The 12,328-nt window shown below is 30.4% G+C and overlaps 1 protein-coding gene across 4 annotated transcripts in view; it reads right to left on the bottom strand.

The window, feature by feature from the left end:
• Positions 1-96: 96 nt before the first annotated feature.
• The window catches only part of Hrs (Hepatocyte growth factor regulated tyrosine kinase substrate), a 26,433-nt gene continuing 14,201 nt past the window's right edge, over positions 97-12,328 (bottom strand). For all 4 annotated transcript variants that reach the window (XM_014431097.3, XM_014431098.3, XM_067046279.1 and 1 more), the window contains 10 exons: positions 11,972-12,096; positions 11,625-11,697; positions 10,398-10,493; positions 10,138-10,200; positions 7,166-7,297; positions 4,871-5,090; positions 4,457-4,641; positions 4,183-4,309; positions 3,385-3,474; positions 97-1,170 (listed from right to left, as the gene is read on the bottom strand). In XM_014431097.3, coding sequence (XP_014286583.1) covers positions 245-1,170; positions 3,385-3,474; positions 4,183-4,309; positions 4,457-4,641; positions 4,871-5,090; positions 7,166-7,297; positions 10,138-10,200; positions 10,398-10,493; positions 11,625-11,697; positions 11,972-12,096 — 2,037 coding nt within the window. In that variant the 3' untranslated portion in view covers positions 97-244. The remainder of the gene's footprint in view (positions 1,171-3,384; positions 3,475-4,182; positions 4,310-4,456; positions 4,642-4,870; positions 5,091-7,165; positions 7,298-10,137; positions 10,201-10,397; positions 10,494-11,624; positions 11,698-11,971; positions 12,097-12,328) is intronic.

The following is a 12,328-nucleotide window of genomic DNA, read 5'->3' as shown; positions in this document are numbered from 1 at the left end:
TTTTTTTTTCAGATAGGAAGGGGATATATTATCTAATTACAACAATTTTTTTAAGGATACATAAAGAAGCTGTTTAATACTCATTAAAAAACAAAGTATACAATAAGTCTTATATTTACAAGGTATTTATATAGAATTATATTTACCTAATTTAATATAAAAAACATTTCCATTTGAGCAGGCTCAGGAATGAAAGTTAAAATCTAGTTTAGTAAAGCATAATCTATAAAACATTGAATTCAATTCAATCAAAGCTAATAAGTTCTGCGGTTTTATCATCTTGTTGTGGTTGTTGATGAAAAGATTGTTGCCCCATGACATTCATAACTTGCTGCTGAGTACCCATCATCCCTGGTATATTCTGTGGCATATGTTGTGGAAGAGGACCCTGTGGCATGGTTGGGAGGGAAGTCTGGCTAAGTGATTGACCTGGCATCTGCATAGGTGCAACCATTCCAGGAGGACCATGAACAGATTGGGGGCCATTCATAGAAGGCTGTCCTGGGATACCCATTGGTGATTGGCTGGGCAGAGTTTGTGATACGCTCATCGGCGGCTGGCTTGGAGCACTGATCGATGGCTGTCCTTGCATAGGCTGAGGAGCACTCATTGATGGCTGACCACTCATGGGCGCTGGTCCTTGCATTGTTTGGGGGGCATTGCCAGGGATCCTTTGAGGACCACCCATAGCAAGCTGCCCTGGCATTGGCTGTGACATACTAATATTAGGCTCTCCTGAGAGAGGCTGGGAACCGCTCAAAGAAGAGGGTGGCTGCATGGACTGAGGAGTACTCATTGATGATTGCCCCAAAGACCTGGGCAATGTCTGGCTACCCATACCAGGAGGCATATGCTGTGGTCCTGAAGGTAATTGACTAGGATGAGACTGTGGTCCTTGTAAAGACTGAGGTCCTAGTGAGCCTGTTGGAGGTTGATTGCCAATTTGAGATTGCTGGCCCATCATTGGCATATGATGACCCATTGGAAGTGTTCCATGTGGTCCAATAGTCATCATTCCTTGGGGTACCATCCCGCCTGGCATTATACCTTGTTGATTTCTCATCATCATTCCTTGTTGATCCACTTGTGGCCGAGACTGTCCCATCATTATTGGCCCTGCTGGTCCACCAGCATGTTGTGGAATTGAAGGATCTATTGGAAGAGATGTACCTAAAAATTAAAAAAAAATAACATGAAATAATAATATAATAAATCCGAATACCATATTATGAAAAACATTAGGTGAGTACAGAACCTTTACAATTCTGGAATGCCTGTAAGGCATGACTCGTGAAATAGTGATTAATTTTCAAACTTTAAATAAAAACACACTTCTTCAAGTAAATTTCCTATTTTTAATGTTCTATCTCTTACTAAAAAATTTTGGTTCTTTATCAACAGGGGCATGAAACTGCCCTTGGCTTGCTCAACCACTGCCAACCATTTCTATCTGTCTCCTGCATGGGTAACAAATCTTTATTTGTCGAAGATCCTGCCCCATTCCATAAACCTTTAGGCCTATCATGTGGATGCACAAGATTTTGGACATTCTTGTGGGACCTACTGGCCACTCTATCATCACTCATCCTCATCAAATGTCCCAGGCATATTAATCTGACTATTTTGATACAAGAGAAATCCAGCACATGTTCAGTAAAATTATTGGTTTTAAGATGATGGGAATATAGTTGACCGTAGATAATATATATGAGGAGAAGATGGTTGGGGGTGCGGTCAGTAAATAACAAATAAGTTGAGAGAACTTATTTAATAGTGCTCATTAACGTGTGCCTGATTTTGATCCATCTGTAAATATTAACAAGTGATTGATTAGAGTTCCTTTTTTTGTTGGAATCTTGTAGCAAAATTAGGTTGGAAGATGTATTGTGGGTTGGGTGCGAGTTTTGTAGGTATAACTTTGTCATGTAATTAACAGCTAGCTTTTGTCTTCTGAACAACAGAGGTGGTAGGCCTGCTTCGACACACAGACTGAAGGTTGAGCTTCACCTAAAGGCTCGTGTAGCGAGGCGTATTCCTGGGTGGTGTACAGAGTCTAGCTTAGCTAAAACATTTGTACGGCAGAGCTGTAAACAAAGCTGCCGTAATCTATCATGGAAGAGGTTAGAGCTTGATACACTTTAAGCATTGCTTTCCTATCCGCTCCCCAGTTTGTTATGTTAAGTACCCTTAATATTTTAAGTTTTCCAACTCATCTTTCTTTCAATAATTTAATGCGATGTTCCCAAGAAAGGCGCCTATCAAACAACAACCCAGGAATTTATGAATGTTAACATATGGTAGTTGAACATTTCCTAAGTAAAGTTCTTTTGACTGTGGTGTGTTTCTTTTCCTACTTAAGTGTACACATTTCATTTTTCAGAAGAGAATTGCATTCCTGATGATCTAGACCAATTGTTAATGCGATTGAGTGCATTATGAAGTTTTCCTTTAATGCAAGAAATGTCTCTTGCTCTGTATATTGCGAGACCGTCGATGAAGAGCATCACTTTAATTCCACGAGGTAGGTTCAATCCTAGGTTGGCTAGAGTGAATAAAGTTGTACTTAGTACGCACCCTTGCAGCACTCCACTCAGCTGCTCACATTACCTTGAAAACGATTTTCCGATTCGGATCCGAAAGAAGCGACGTGATAAAAATTTTTGGATAAATGTAGGAAGAATACCTCGGAATCCTAGTGAATATATCATTATATTATATTCAGTATAGCTTTTTTAACACGAATAGATAAAAACTCTACCATAAATTAACCCGAAACAATAATGACAGTTATATCATTACATCTTAATTCACCTAAATTATGTAGAACAAAGCACCCAATTTCCATTCTCAGCTCTTAAGAGATATAGGTAACCCAAAAGGTATATATATTTTTTAATTGAAGTTGGGAAGGCATACAGATAGATGCATATATTGATACTCCGGAGTAACCTGTTCCAGTTAGAGAATAAAACTGGTGTTTGCATGTTATGGGTCAGAAGTTTGTATTCTGAGAACTTATTTAATTTATTAGTTAACAACTGTAAAGATATTTTAATTTAAAAGAAAATAATAGGGGTGTAGTACCATTGACTTGTGCATACAAAAAGTCATTCTGGTACAATCTCCAGATGGTAATTTTTTAGGTAACCAATATACCTATCTGTTAAGAAGCTAGCAATGCTGTTTAATGTCATATCTTCAGAGAAACAGAAGACAGATGTGATATTGATTTCAAAATTCAATTAATAATAAGAATTCCTTAATTTTTCTGGTCCATGATAGTATAAGATTCATGAATTTTAAATATGTTATGTAACATAATATTATTTATTATTGAACTATTACAGGTAATATTAACTGACAATTAATTAAACTAAGTTTTACCTGGAGGAGGTGGGAAGTGAGGAAATGGTGGAGCTGACTGTTGTGGAGGAACCTGATTTGGAACATTGTATCTGCCTTGCATATCATATCCTAAAAACAAAGAGACCAAAAATAAAATTCACAATGATATAATATCCATAATTTAAATTTAAAAAAATAGTTTGATTATAATACTAATATAAAACTATAATATAAAAGAACCTTTCTCACCAAAAATTTCATATTAGTTGTAAATTAATATAAATATCATTCATGTTTCAAAAACTAAAACTAATGTTTTTCTACATTAAAAACAAATTAAATCTGTATTGTTACAACCCATGAAGGGTCAGGTGTGTAGTACCTTGTAAGGAAGTATTGTTGCTAGACCAATGGTTGTGCAAGGAGGTGATTTGGTCAGAATCACACTCTACCTCCAATTAAGGGTTCTTACTTTAAGAGCCTGGATGGACCCCAGAGGGCTCCCACCCAAACCCACACCACTGGGCTGACTCATAGCTGTTGCTATAGCTACACAATAATTTTACATGATAGCAGATTGGTTTGGAGAATAATGCAGAACTTCAATTTTCAAGTCCTAGATGTTAAGCTAAGTTAATTTTGGACAGAATAATTATGAGAATCAGGACATGCTTACCCTTCAAGTTCTGCTAATTAATAAATTGATATTGTACTCACTCAAATTTTATTAATAAATTGACATTCCATGATACAATAAACCATCAAAGTATAGTTTATTACTCTTTAGGTTGAGTTAATAATTCAATAAATTTTGTTAAATAATACTGAAGTACACACCTTGCCGCATATATGGAAGAGTGGCATACTGTGATCCCATTAAGTATTGCTGTTTCTGCTGTTCTTGTCTTATTTGCATTTCTCTTTCCTGCTCCTGAATTCGTTGAAGTGCCAACTGTCTTTGGTACTATGTAAAAATTATAAAACATTAAAATATATACAAGATGCTAGAATTTTAAATTAAGAAAAATTGTTGCAAAAGAAGCAAAGCCCAATAAATATCAAGTTAAAAATCTCTTATCTAATCGACAACATTTATAAAAAATATATATACCTGTAAATATTCTTGTTTTTTCTTCCTCATGATATCCAATTTATGAGCCATTTGCATCTGACGCTGCCTTTCAGCGATCTCAGCTTCCCGCCTCAATTTTTCTCTATGTTCATCCCTTAAGGCATCTAAGGCAGCTCTCGCATCTTTAACCTGAGTTAATTTATCTTGTAAGCCCTCAAAGTAAACTGGAAAAGATTTTTAAAAATATATTTTTAAATAGTAACATTGGATTGGAACATAAATAAATAATAAATTAAAGGTTAAATAAATAGATATTATGTAGAGAGAGAGGGAAAAGGAATTTATCAACACACCACTTTACTATTACTGTCACAACTAGAGAATAATTGTTTTTGATGAGTAATTAATAGTTATTTTTCTACCATGATTGAAAGATGTTTATATTTTTAATACCTCTGCGATCGTCCTGCTGTTGGATATATCTAAGAAGTTTTGAATGCATTGCTGTGATATTCATAAACAACGTTTGAACGGAGGAATCATTAGCAATGGACCTGCCTCGACTAGAGTTAGATTTCATTCTGTTGACAAATATTTCAACTTGTGTCTGTAGGGTAGAGGCAAAATCTTCCATTTCACTATCTTCTACACCATTCTGTTCTGGAACATTAGGCTAAAAACAAAAAAAGGAAGAGGGAGCTTTATTAAAACTGATTTTCTACTTCAATTAAAACTAAATATACTCTTGTTTATAACTAAACAACTATTCTGAAAACAAAATAAATTACTAAAAAAATATACGTGGAAAAGTCATCCACATCCATAGGATTCTTAATAGTCAAGATTTTTGTTTTGTTCATCTGTTAAAAGATAAATAGTATAAATACAAAAACATTTTTGGATTATAAAAAAAAATATCCGTTCAAAATGTGTTTGTTCATTATCTTGTTTTGAAGTTTAAGTTCACTTTTCATTACTACCTTCTTTCATTGTAACCTCACTTTAATTTTTGTTTACATCCTCTTTAATAAATTTAATTTTTTTCATCTAGATGCATATATCCACAAATGTTTTACCTAACCTATGTGTTAAATTATATCCTTTATATCTTATATCTTCCATTTTTATATTTGAGTAAAAATAATAAGAATTATAGATGATATTTATGCATTTTCCAAAATCTAATATTTTCTATATCTTATAATAAATTCTAATTAGCTAAATAGATCTCAAAACGTTTACACAAAATAATATGCTTAAGCACTCTATATTCAAATATAAACATTCTGGCAGGGTCACCAAACTATGTGATTTTCTTTTTCTTTAAAATGTATTTATAAAGGGATTACTATGAATGCATAATCTTCATTACAATTATATCATATTTTTAGTTATAGTTGTATTAAAGGTTACTATGGTAACATTGGCATAATAAATGCAACTGACTACAAGTTTTTATTTTTTCATAATTAATACATAAATCAAAAAATAAAATTGCAAATTATTGATTTGGATTTATTATTAATTTATTCCAGATATACTTTAATATAGGAGAAAACATTAATTATTTATTAATTTTAAATTTAAGAGATAAAAATATAACACAAATTTAAACATTAAATGACATGAAACAAAATTGTTATAATTTTCATAAAATACTTCGTTGTTGGATTTTGATTGAATTTCACTGCTGGTTGAGATGATTCCTTCAAATATTTCTTCATAATTATTTTCTGTTTCATAACTGCACTTGAATTGGTTTGAAATATTTTTTTGTTCGAACATTACATAATTAAATAGTTCACTGTTTAATTATTCTGGTTTATATTATCATATTTAAAATTAAATTAATTTTATAATTATTACTAAGCACTTGCACTACTATTTGATATGAAATAATTTTCACTAGCAAGACCAAAAGACATATTGTATGTGTGGATTCTCTAAAAAATCTAACTTGATATCTTCTTCCATTACCTGATATAAAATCCAGTTGATAATATAAAATAATAAATGTGTTTTTCTTTTTAAAATTGTCACTTGGCTCTTTTAATGTTTAAAAATAATTTTTGATTAGTTTTTAAGTCTTTACAAACTTAATCCACTAGATAAAATAACACATTTTACAAGTTCTCACTTTTACTTTTCGTTTATTTGAGAAGAGATGTAAAATATCACTACAGTATTTATTATATAGATGAGCAACAAAAAAAAAACAGAATACGGTAAAAGAAAAAATTTTGCTATAAGAAACGATATAGGATTGAATGCTCTGCCAAGATCTTTCAAGTCAAACAATAAAGATTTATAAATATTTCACAATGATGCCACAGAAAAATAAATCAAAATACAAAACAATGAAAAGAAATGTACAATTCAAAAGAATAGTAAATTTTTAGGTGAAGAAATTAGTATTTGAACAAATAATACTCAAAAGAGCTTCACCAAAAAATTTATTTTTTATTATCTACTACAACAAGCATGTGGGCAACAAAACTAATGCAAACAATGAAACTGATTTAAATAACCATAGTTCTGATGTGTTTGAAAGAAATATACTGGTTACAGATCAGTTGCAGGCATTCTAACCATTTTTATATAATTTGACAAGTCAAACGAACTCCCCAGAATATGATTTCACTGGAATATAATTCCATTGTAATAATAATGTTATATTTGCTGAATGTAAAATATTGTTTATATTAAGTGCTTAGACTATTATTTTAAAATAACAAAAAGTTAGTTAACCTGCTTGGGTGGTGTTGATGTAGAAGCCAAAACTGGAGCTGAAGCATTACTGTACTCTGTGCTTTGTTGCTGCCAATAACCTCTGTTCAGGTATCGGGCTAGTTCTGGGTCAGCCTCTGGTGAAGTACTCAGCTAAGAATAAAACATGACGTCATTGGTAAAATAAAAATAAGCACTCTGTTTAGAAAACATCTTTGTTGCTGGTGCAAACAGATTTATGGTTTGTAAACAATCCATTCAATTTCAAATAAAATAACAAATTAAAAATGAATTAGATACAACAGCAATGGTTACACAGATGTTATTTACTTAATAATCATTGCAGAAGGATTAAAATAAATGTTTATACACAAATATCCATATTCCATAAATTTGATATCATATATATTTTTAAAAACTCTTAATTTATAAAGATGCAAAAATATTAATAATTCAGGTCTTACTTGATAAATTCGAAACAATATACTTTGTTTGCTATTTACATGCATAGGAGTATTATATCATCTGAGAACATAGGAAAGGTTACGGTTGTTAACAGACCTAACATTAGACCAGTTCTATGAAAACACTAAAGAAAAAGGATCTCGATATGAAATGCAGGTAATATAATATAAAAACTTTTATATTAAAAAAAAAATCTAGTATTAAGAAGATGGTCAGAGGTGCAGTCAGTAAATAAACTTTTCATTAAAAAATTCTCTGTCTTTACTGCAAGTGTCTTTCTCTCATATCTAATATTTCTTACTTTCTTCTTTTCCCCTTCTCTATAGTTCTTCTCCCTTGTTCCTTTTTTAAAATATTGCTTTTTCAAACGCTCTATTCTTAATTTAACTAATTTTTGTACTCATCTATGTAACTAAAAAGTTTTTTCATTTTTACTCATCTATATAACTTTCTTGGCCATTGTATCATATATTTATAGCTCATATATATATAAACATTGTTATTCATGTATAAGCTAGTTACCCATTGCATCATATATTTCATTTTTCTATCATACAGTTCATTATGTTGATTCAAATTGTTTTGCAGTTTTTTAGGCACTACCTATATATCTTATCTATATAATATTATAATTCATCTTTCATTATTATTTATCAATCTACTTTCATGGTTATTAATCAACTATTTTATTTTCAATTCATAGTTATGTATATTTCCAAATTTGTTAGTCTATCATCTCTTTTAATTTTTATGTTTCTCTGAATGATGGTTGTTATCTCTATTTGTTTTTTAGCACTGATGAAGACCTGAAATTCAAATCAAAACTGCAGCACGAATAAATATTTTTTGTTTATTTGCTAACCGTACCCTCAACCATCTTCTCCACATTTTCCAGTCAATTATCAACACCTCATTAAAAAAAAACATAGAAAATTGTTTTTATTTTTTTTAAAGCACTACAACATCGACATGAATAATGGAGTCGGCCCAACAGATAAAGAATAGGGCTGGAATGCTGAAATAAGTATTAATAACTCTATATATTTAATACATAGCCTTTTTAATAGTCTTAAATTTGAGTTTTTACTAGACTAAATTAATTTGTTTATATAAGAAATTGTTTCTGACAAAATATATTTCTCTACATATTTTGAATCTATACCTGAAATATTTAATACCTTAATATTTTTTGAATAAGAGAGTAAAAAAAAAAAATCATTTCATTGATGTTAAAATTGCTTGATTAATATAACTAAATAATTTTTGTTGTATAATTTTTCAATATAATAAAAAATATATTTGTAGTTGGGCGTTATTTTGAAAAAAAACAATAGCCTTTAAATAGGAAAATTTGTATATATTGAAGAATAATATAATAAATCAATTTATTTAAAATCGATTCATGTTATTTAAAGTTGATCTAATAGAAAATAGAAAAGATTTATTTCATATTATGAAATATTCTAATAAAATTAATACTACAAAGTATTATGCTCTGTTGAGAATGAGTGTGCTGTATACAGAACTCAAGGGAATGTTATAAAACAACTTAACAAAGTTAAATCATATATCACATTTTTCTGTGCAAGATTTTCCTTTTTAAGATTTAAAAAGTTTATACATCAACATTACCAATGGATGGTATTGTTTAGAGAGAATTATCTTTTCTTTAGATGAAAAATAAACTTTTTATTAGACTGTATCTACACTGCTATCTCCTGGTCTATACTATAACTAGTTTGAGCCGCATGAACTGACAAGACACAACCTACTTGCTGTGATGTGAACCATTACAGTTATCAGGCAAACATCATTTATTGATGTTTGTACTATTTCTCATAAATACTTTAATTATACAAAAGTAATAACATTGTTAGTTATTGTAATATTATGAAATGTATTATTTGAATCAATGAAGATTACTATAGAATCTTCTGATCCACTAAAAGCTAAAGTCTTACATGTAATATCTCTCGCTGACGTTTAATAGTCCAGAGATGACTAAGCACAAAACTGTCAAACCTAAGTGTGAATATCCGGTTCAGGGATTAAACTCCTTAAAAGGCAGATAATGATAATATACACTAATGGATCAGAGGATTCTGGAGTTATTTTTGGAAATGTATGTTGTTTTATTTTTCCAATCTGCCTTCTGTGGATTTCTTTTCCTTCCTATTCCCTCTGCCCTTTCATTGGAACCTACAGTGAATACTTTTAGGACTTGCCATCCCCTTTACGATAGTAAGCTCATACTTTATGGAATAAAGTTTCCATCCTGCAAGGATTTACAGCAAATACCCGTAAAAATTGCAAATATTCCTGTCAATTCATCTTATATTCAACTATCTAACACATTGAACATGCATTGTCAAGGTCTTCTGATGTAGAGTACCTCACCTCTTAAATTGGAGCTAGAAACTGTTATACACACCCACCTTGGCAGTACTTAGCTGACTATGAAGATATTTAATTAAAGTAATACTAAAAAAATAATTTATTATAATAAGTATATCTAATTTTGAAATTACCTTTGGTGGGGGTGAATACGACTTGGTTCTTGTTGCAGGAATAGGATTGCTTCTGGATGATTTCTAAAACACAAACATAAAGGAAAAGAATATTGTAATTATTTTTAATTTATACTTAATTTCATTATAAGTTCAACCACTTACTAATTTGTAACTAATTTATAGAAGTAAAATCAATCAAGGTTTATTAAAGAAATTAAGATAGTTTTCTATCAAAGCATATTGTATTTAATTTAAATTTAATACTATGAAATACTTACATTTTTATGTTCAGCTTCTGACTGTGACAAGGCAATTGCAAGTTGAAGTTCTTCTTCTTCTTTTAGTTCTGCTTCTGACTTTCTTGGTGGTGGTGCCTAAAAGCATTCATAAAAAATTTTTATAACTAAAGATCATTCATAAAACCAAAAGGATAAAGAAGATTGTTTATTTCAAGGGAGCCTTGCTGTAACTATTTATAAAGAAGGATCAATGGTAGTAAGTTACCAAAATTTAGATTTTGTAAGACTGTGACTGTAACGGTACAATTGAGATCTGCCGAAAAATCTCCATTTATAAGATTGATAGATCTGAGAGTGAGCTGTTAAGAGATAAAAGGGAGCAAAAGAAGGTACATCTTATCTAAGGAGAAACAAAGAGATCTACAACAGATAACCATTGACATTCTCATTTGGTAAGAGTTCAAAACACCATACCATAGATGGAGTTAGACGTTACAGGAGACCTAAGGATGATCAGAATCTCAAGCAGACAACCACAGGGTAAATGCAGATTCTGAGACCAGAGCAGATGCTTTATTGAGAAATATTATTCTTTTTGAGAATTCTTCGTGTAGTCTAGTCTGTTTTATTCATGTCATATGAAGAGTTCAAGGGAAGAATTACTTTAAAGTCAAAGGGTTTAAATGAAGAAAGCTGAAGTTGAATGTTTCAATTTTCACAATATTATGCTGATGAAAAATATCTTTTAAACTCTTAAGACTACTGAAAATATAAATATGACCATTAAAAAAAAAAAAGGGTGTTAAAAAATTGAAAACACTAAAAAGGATAGGATGTAAATTGTTATTTCTCACAAAAATTAACTCATCGACTCCTTTTGTTAAAAAAAAAAATTAAAAATAAGTTAAAAGGAGAAAACAAAAAAAGAATTTTATTATTAAATTTAATATCATTGAAATTACAAAAAACAAACTCGAATGTCTTTGTTCCCCATAAAAATTAACTGACTGTATACTCTTTTTAACCAAAATTCTCACTCTCATCAGGTTCTTCTTTTTCCACGTTTGTCACCATTCCGAATCCACATTATATTAATCCCAAACACCAGAATTTTAGATGATTTGTTTCAGGCACACATCATATTACATACTCCCCTCCCAGATGCTGAAAATCTTTGTCTACCAAAGTTTCATGTGTGCTTGAAAAATATTATACTTGCAAAATTTAAGGATTTTATGCAGAATTTTCATAAAATAAGCTGAATACCTGACTCTGTTGTGCTAAAGAACTTTTGATGTACTCTATTGGTAAGTCATCTGCCTTGTTAGTGGCTGTTGGCCTATAAAAAATAAAATATTTATGGTTACATAATAATAGGTATTTTACTATAATATAAAAACAAAATTTTGAAAACTTATCTGAAACCAACAGATTCTAAGACGACAAAGTGAATAATATTAGTAAAAACAAAACCTGAGTTTATTTAATTAAAAGACTAAATAAAATGTTAATTAGATCATAAAATAACCATGAATAACTAAAGCTATTTTTTTAAAAACAAATTCATTATGGTGGCAATAATAGAAAAAAAATTGTATACAAATAATATTTACTTGGTCACTTTTTCAAAGCAGGCCTCGCAAACTCTAACTTCTTTCTCGATTCCAAATTTAGGCAAAGTACAAGTTTTGTTTGTACATTGACTACAGAACACCTGGCCACAGGCTCTGCAATGATGCTGAAAACATATAGAACAAAATCAAAATAAGAAGAGATAAAAATCTGTTCTCAATAAAAGATTATATTGACCATAAATTTTTAGCCTTGAGTTTATGCTTCCATTGAGACAGTGCTTTGCATAGAAATATAAAAAGTTAATTAATTGGAAAATTAAGGGAATAAAATAATTACAGAACAGAATATTAAAATTTTAAAAAACAGTCCATTTGACTGTTTAGTACTTCATTGTG

Source organism: Halyomorpha halys, unplaced genomic scaffold (genome assembly GCF_000696795.3).
Source record: "Halyomorpha halys isolate HHAL.00 unplaced genomic scaffold, Hhal_1.1 Scaffold945.1, whole genome shotgun sequence".
Lineage (NCBI taxonomy): Eukaryota > Metazoa > Arthropoda > Insecta > Hemiptera > Pentatomidae > Halyomorpha > Halyomorpha halys.
Note: the sequence above shows the minus strand (reverse complement) of the source record. Positions and strands in the feature narration are given on the sequence as shown.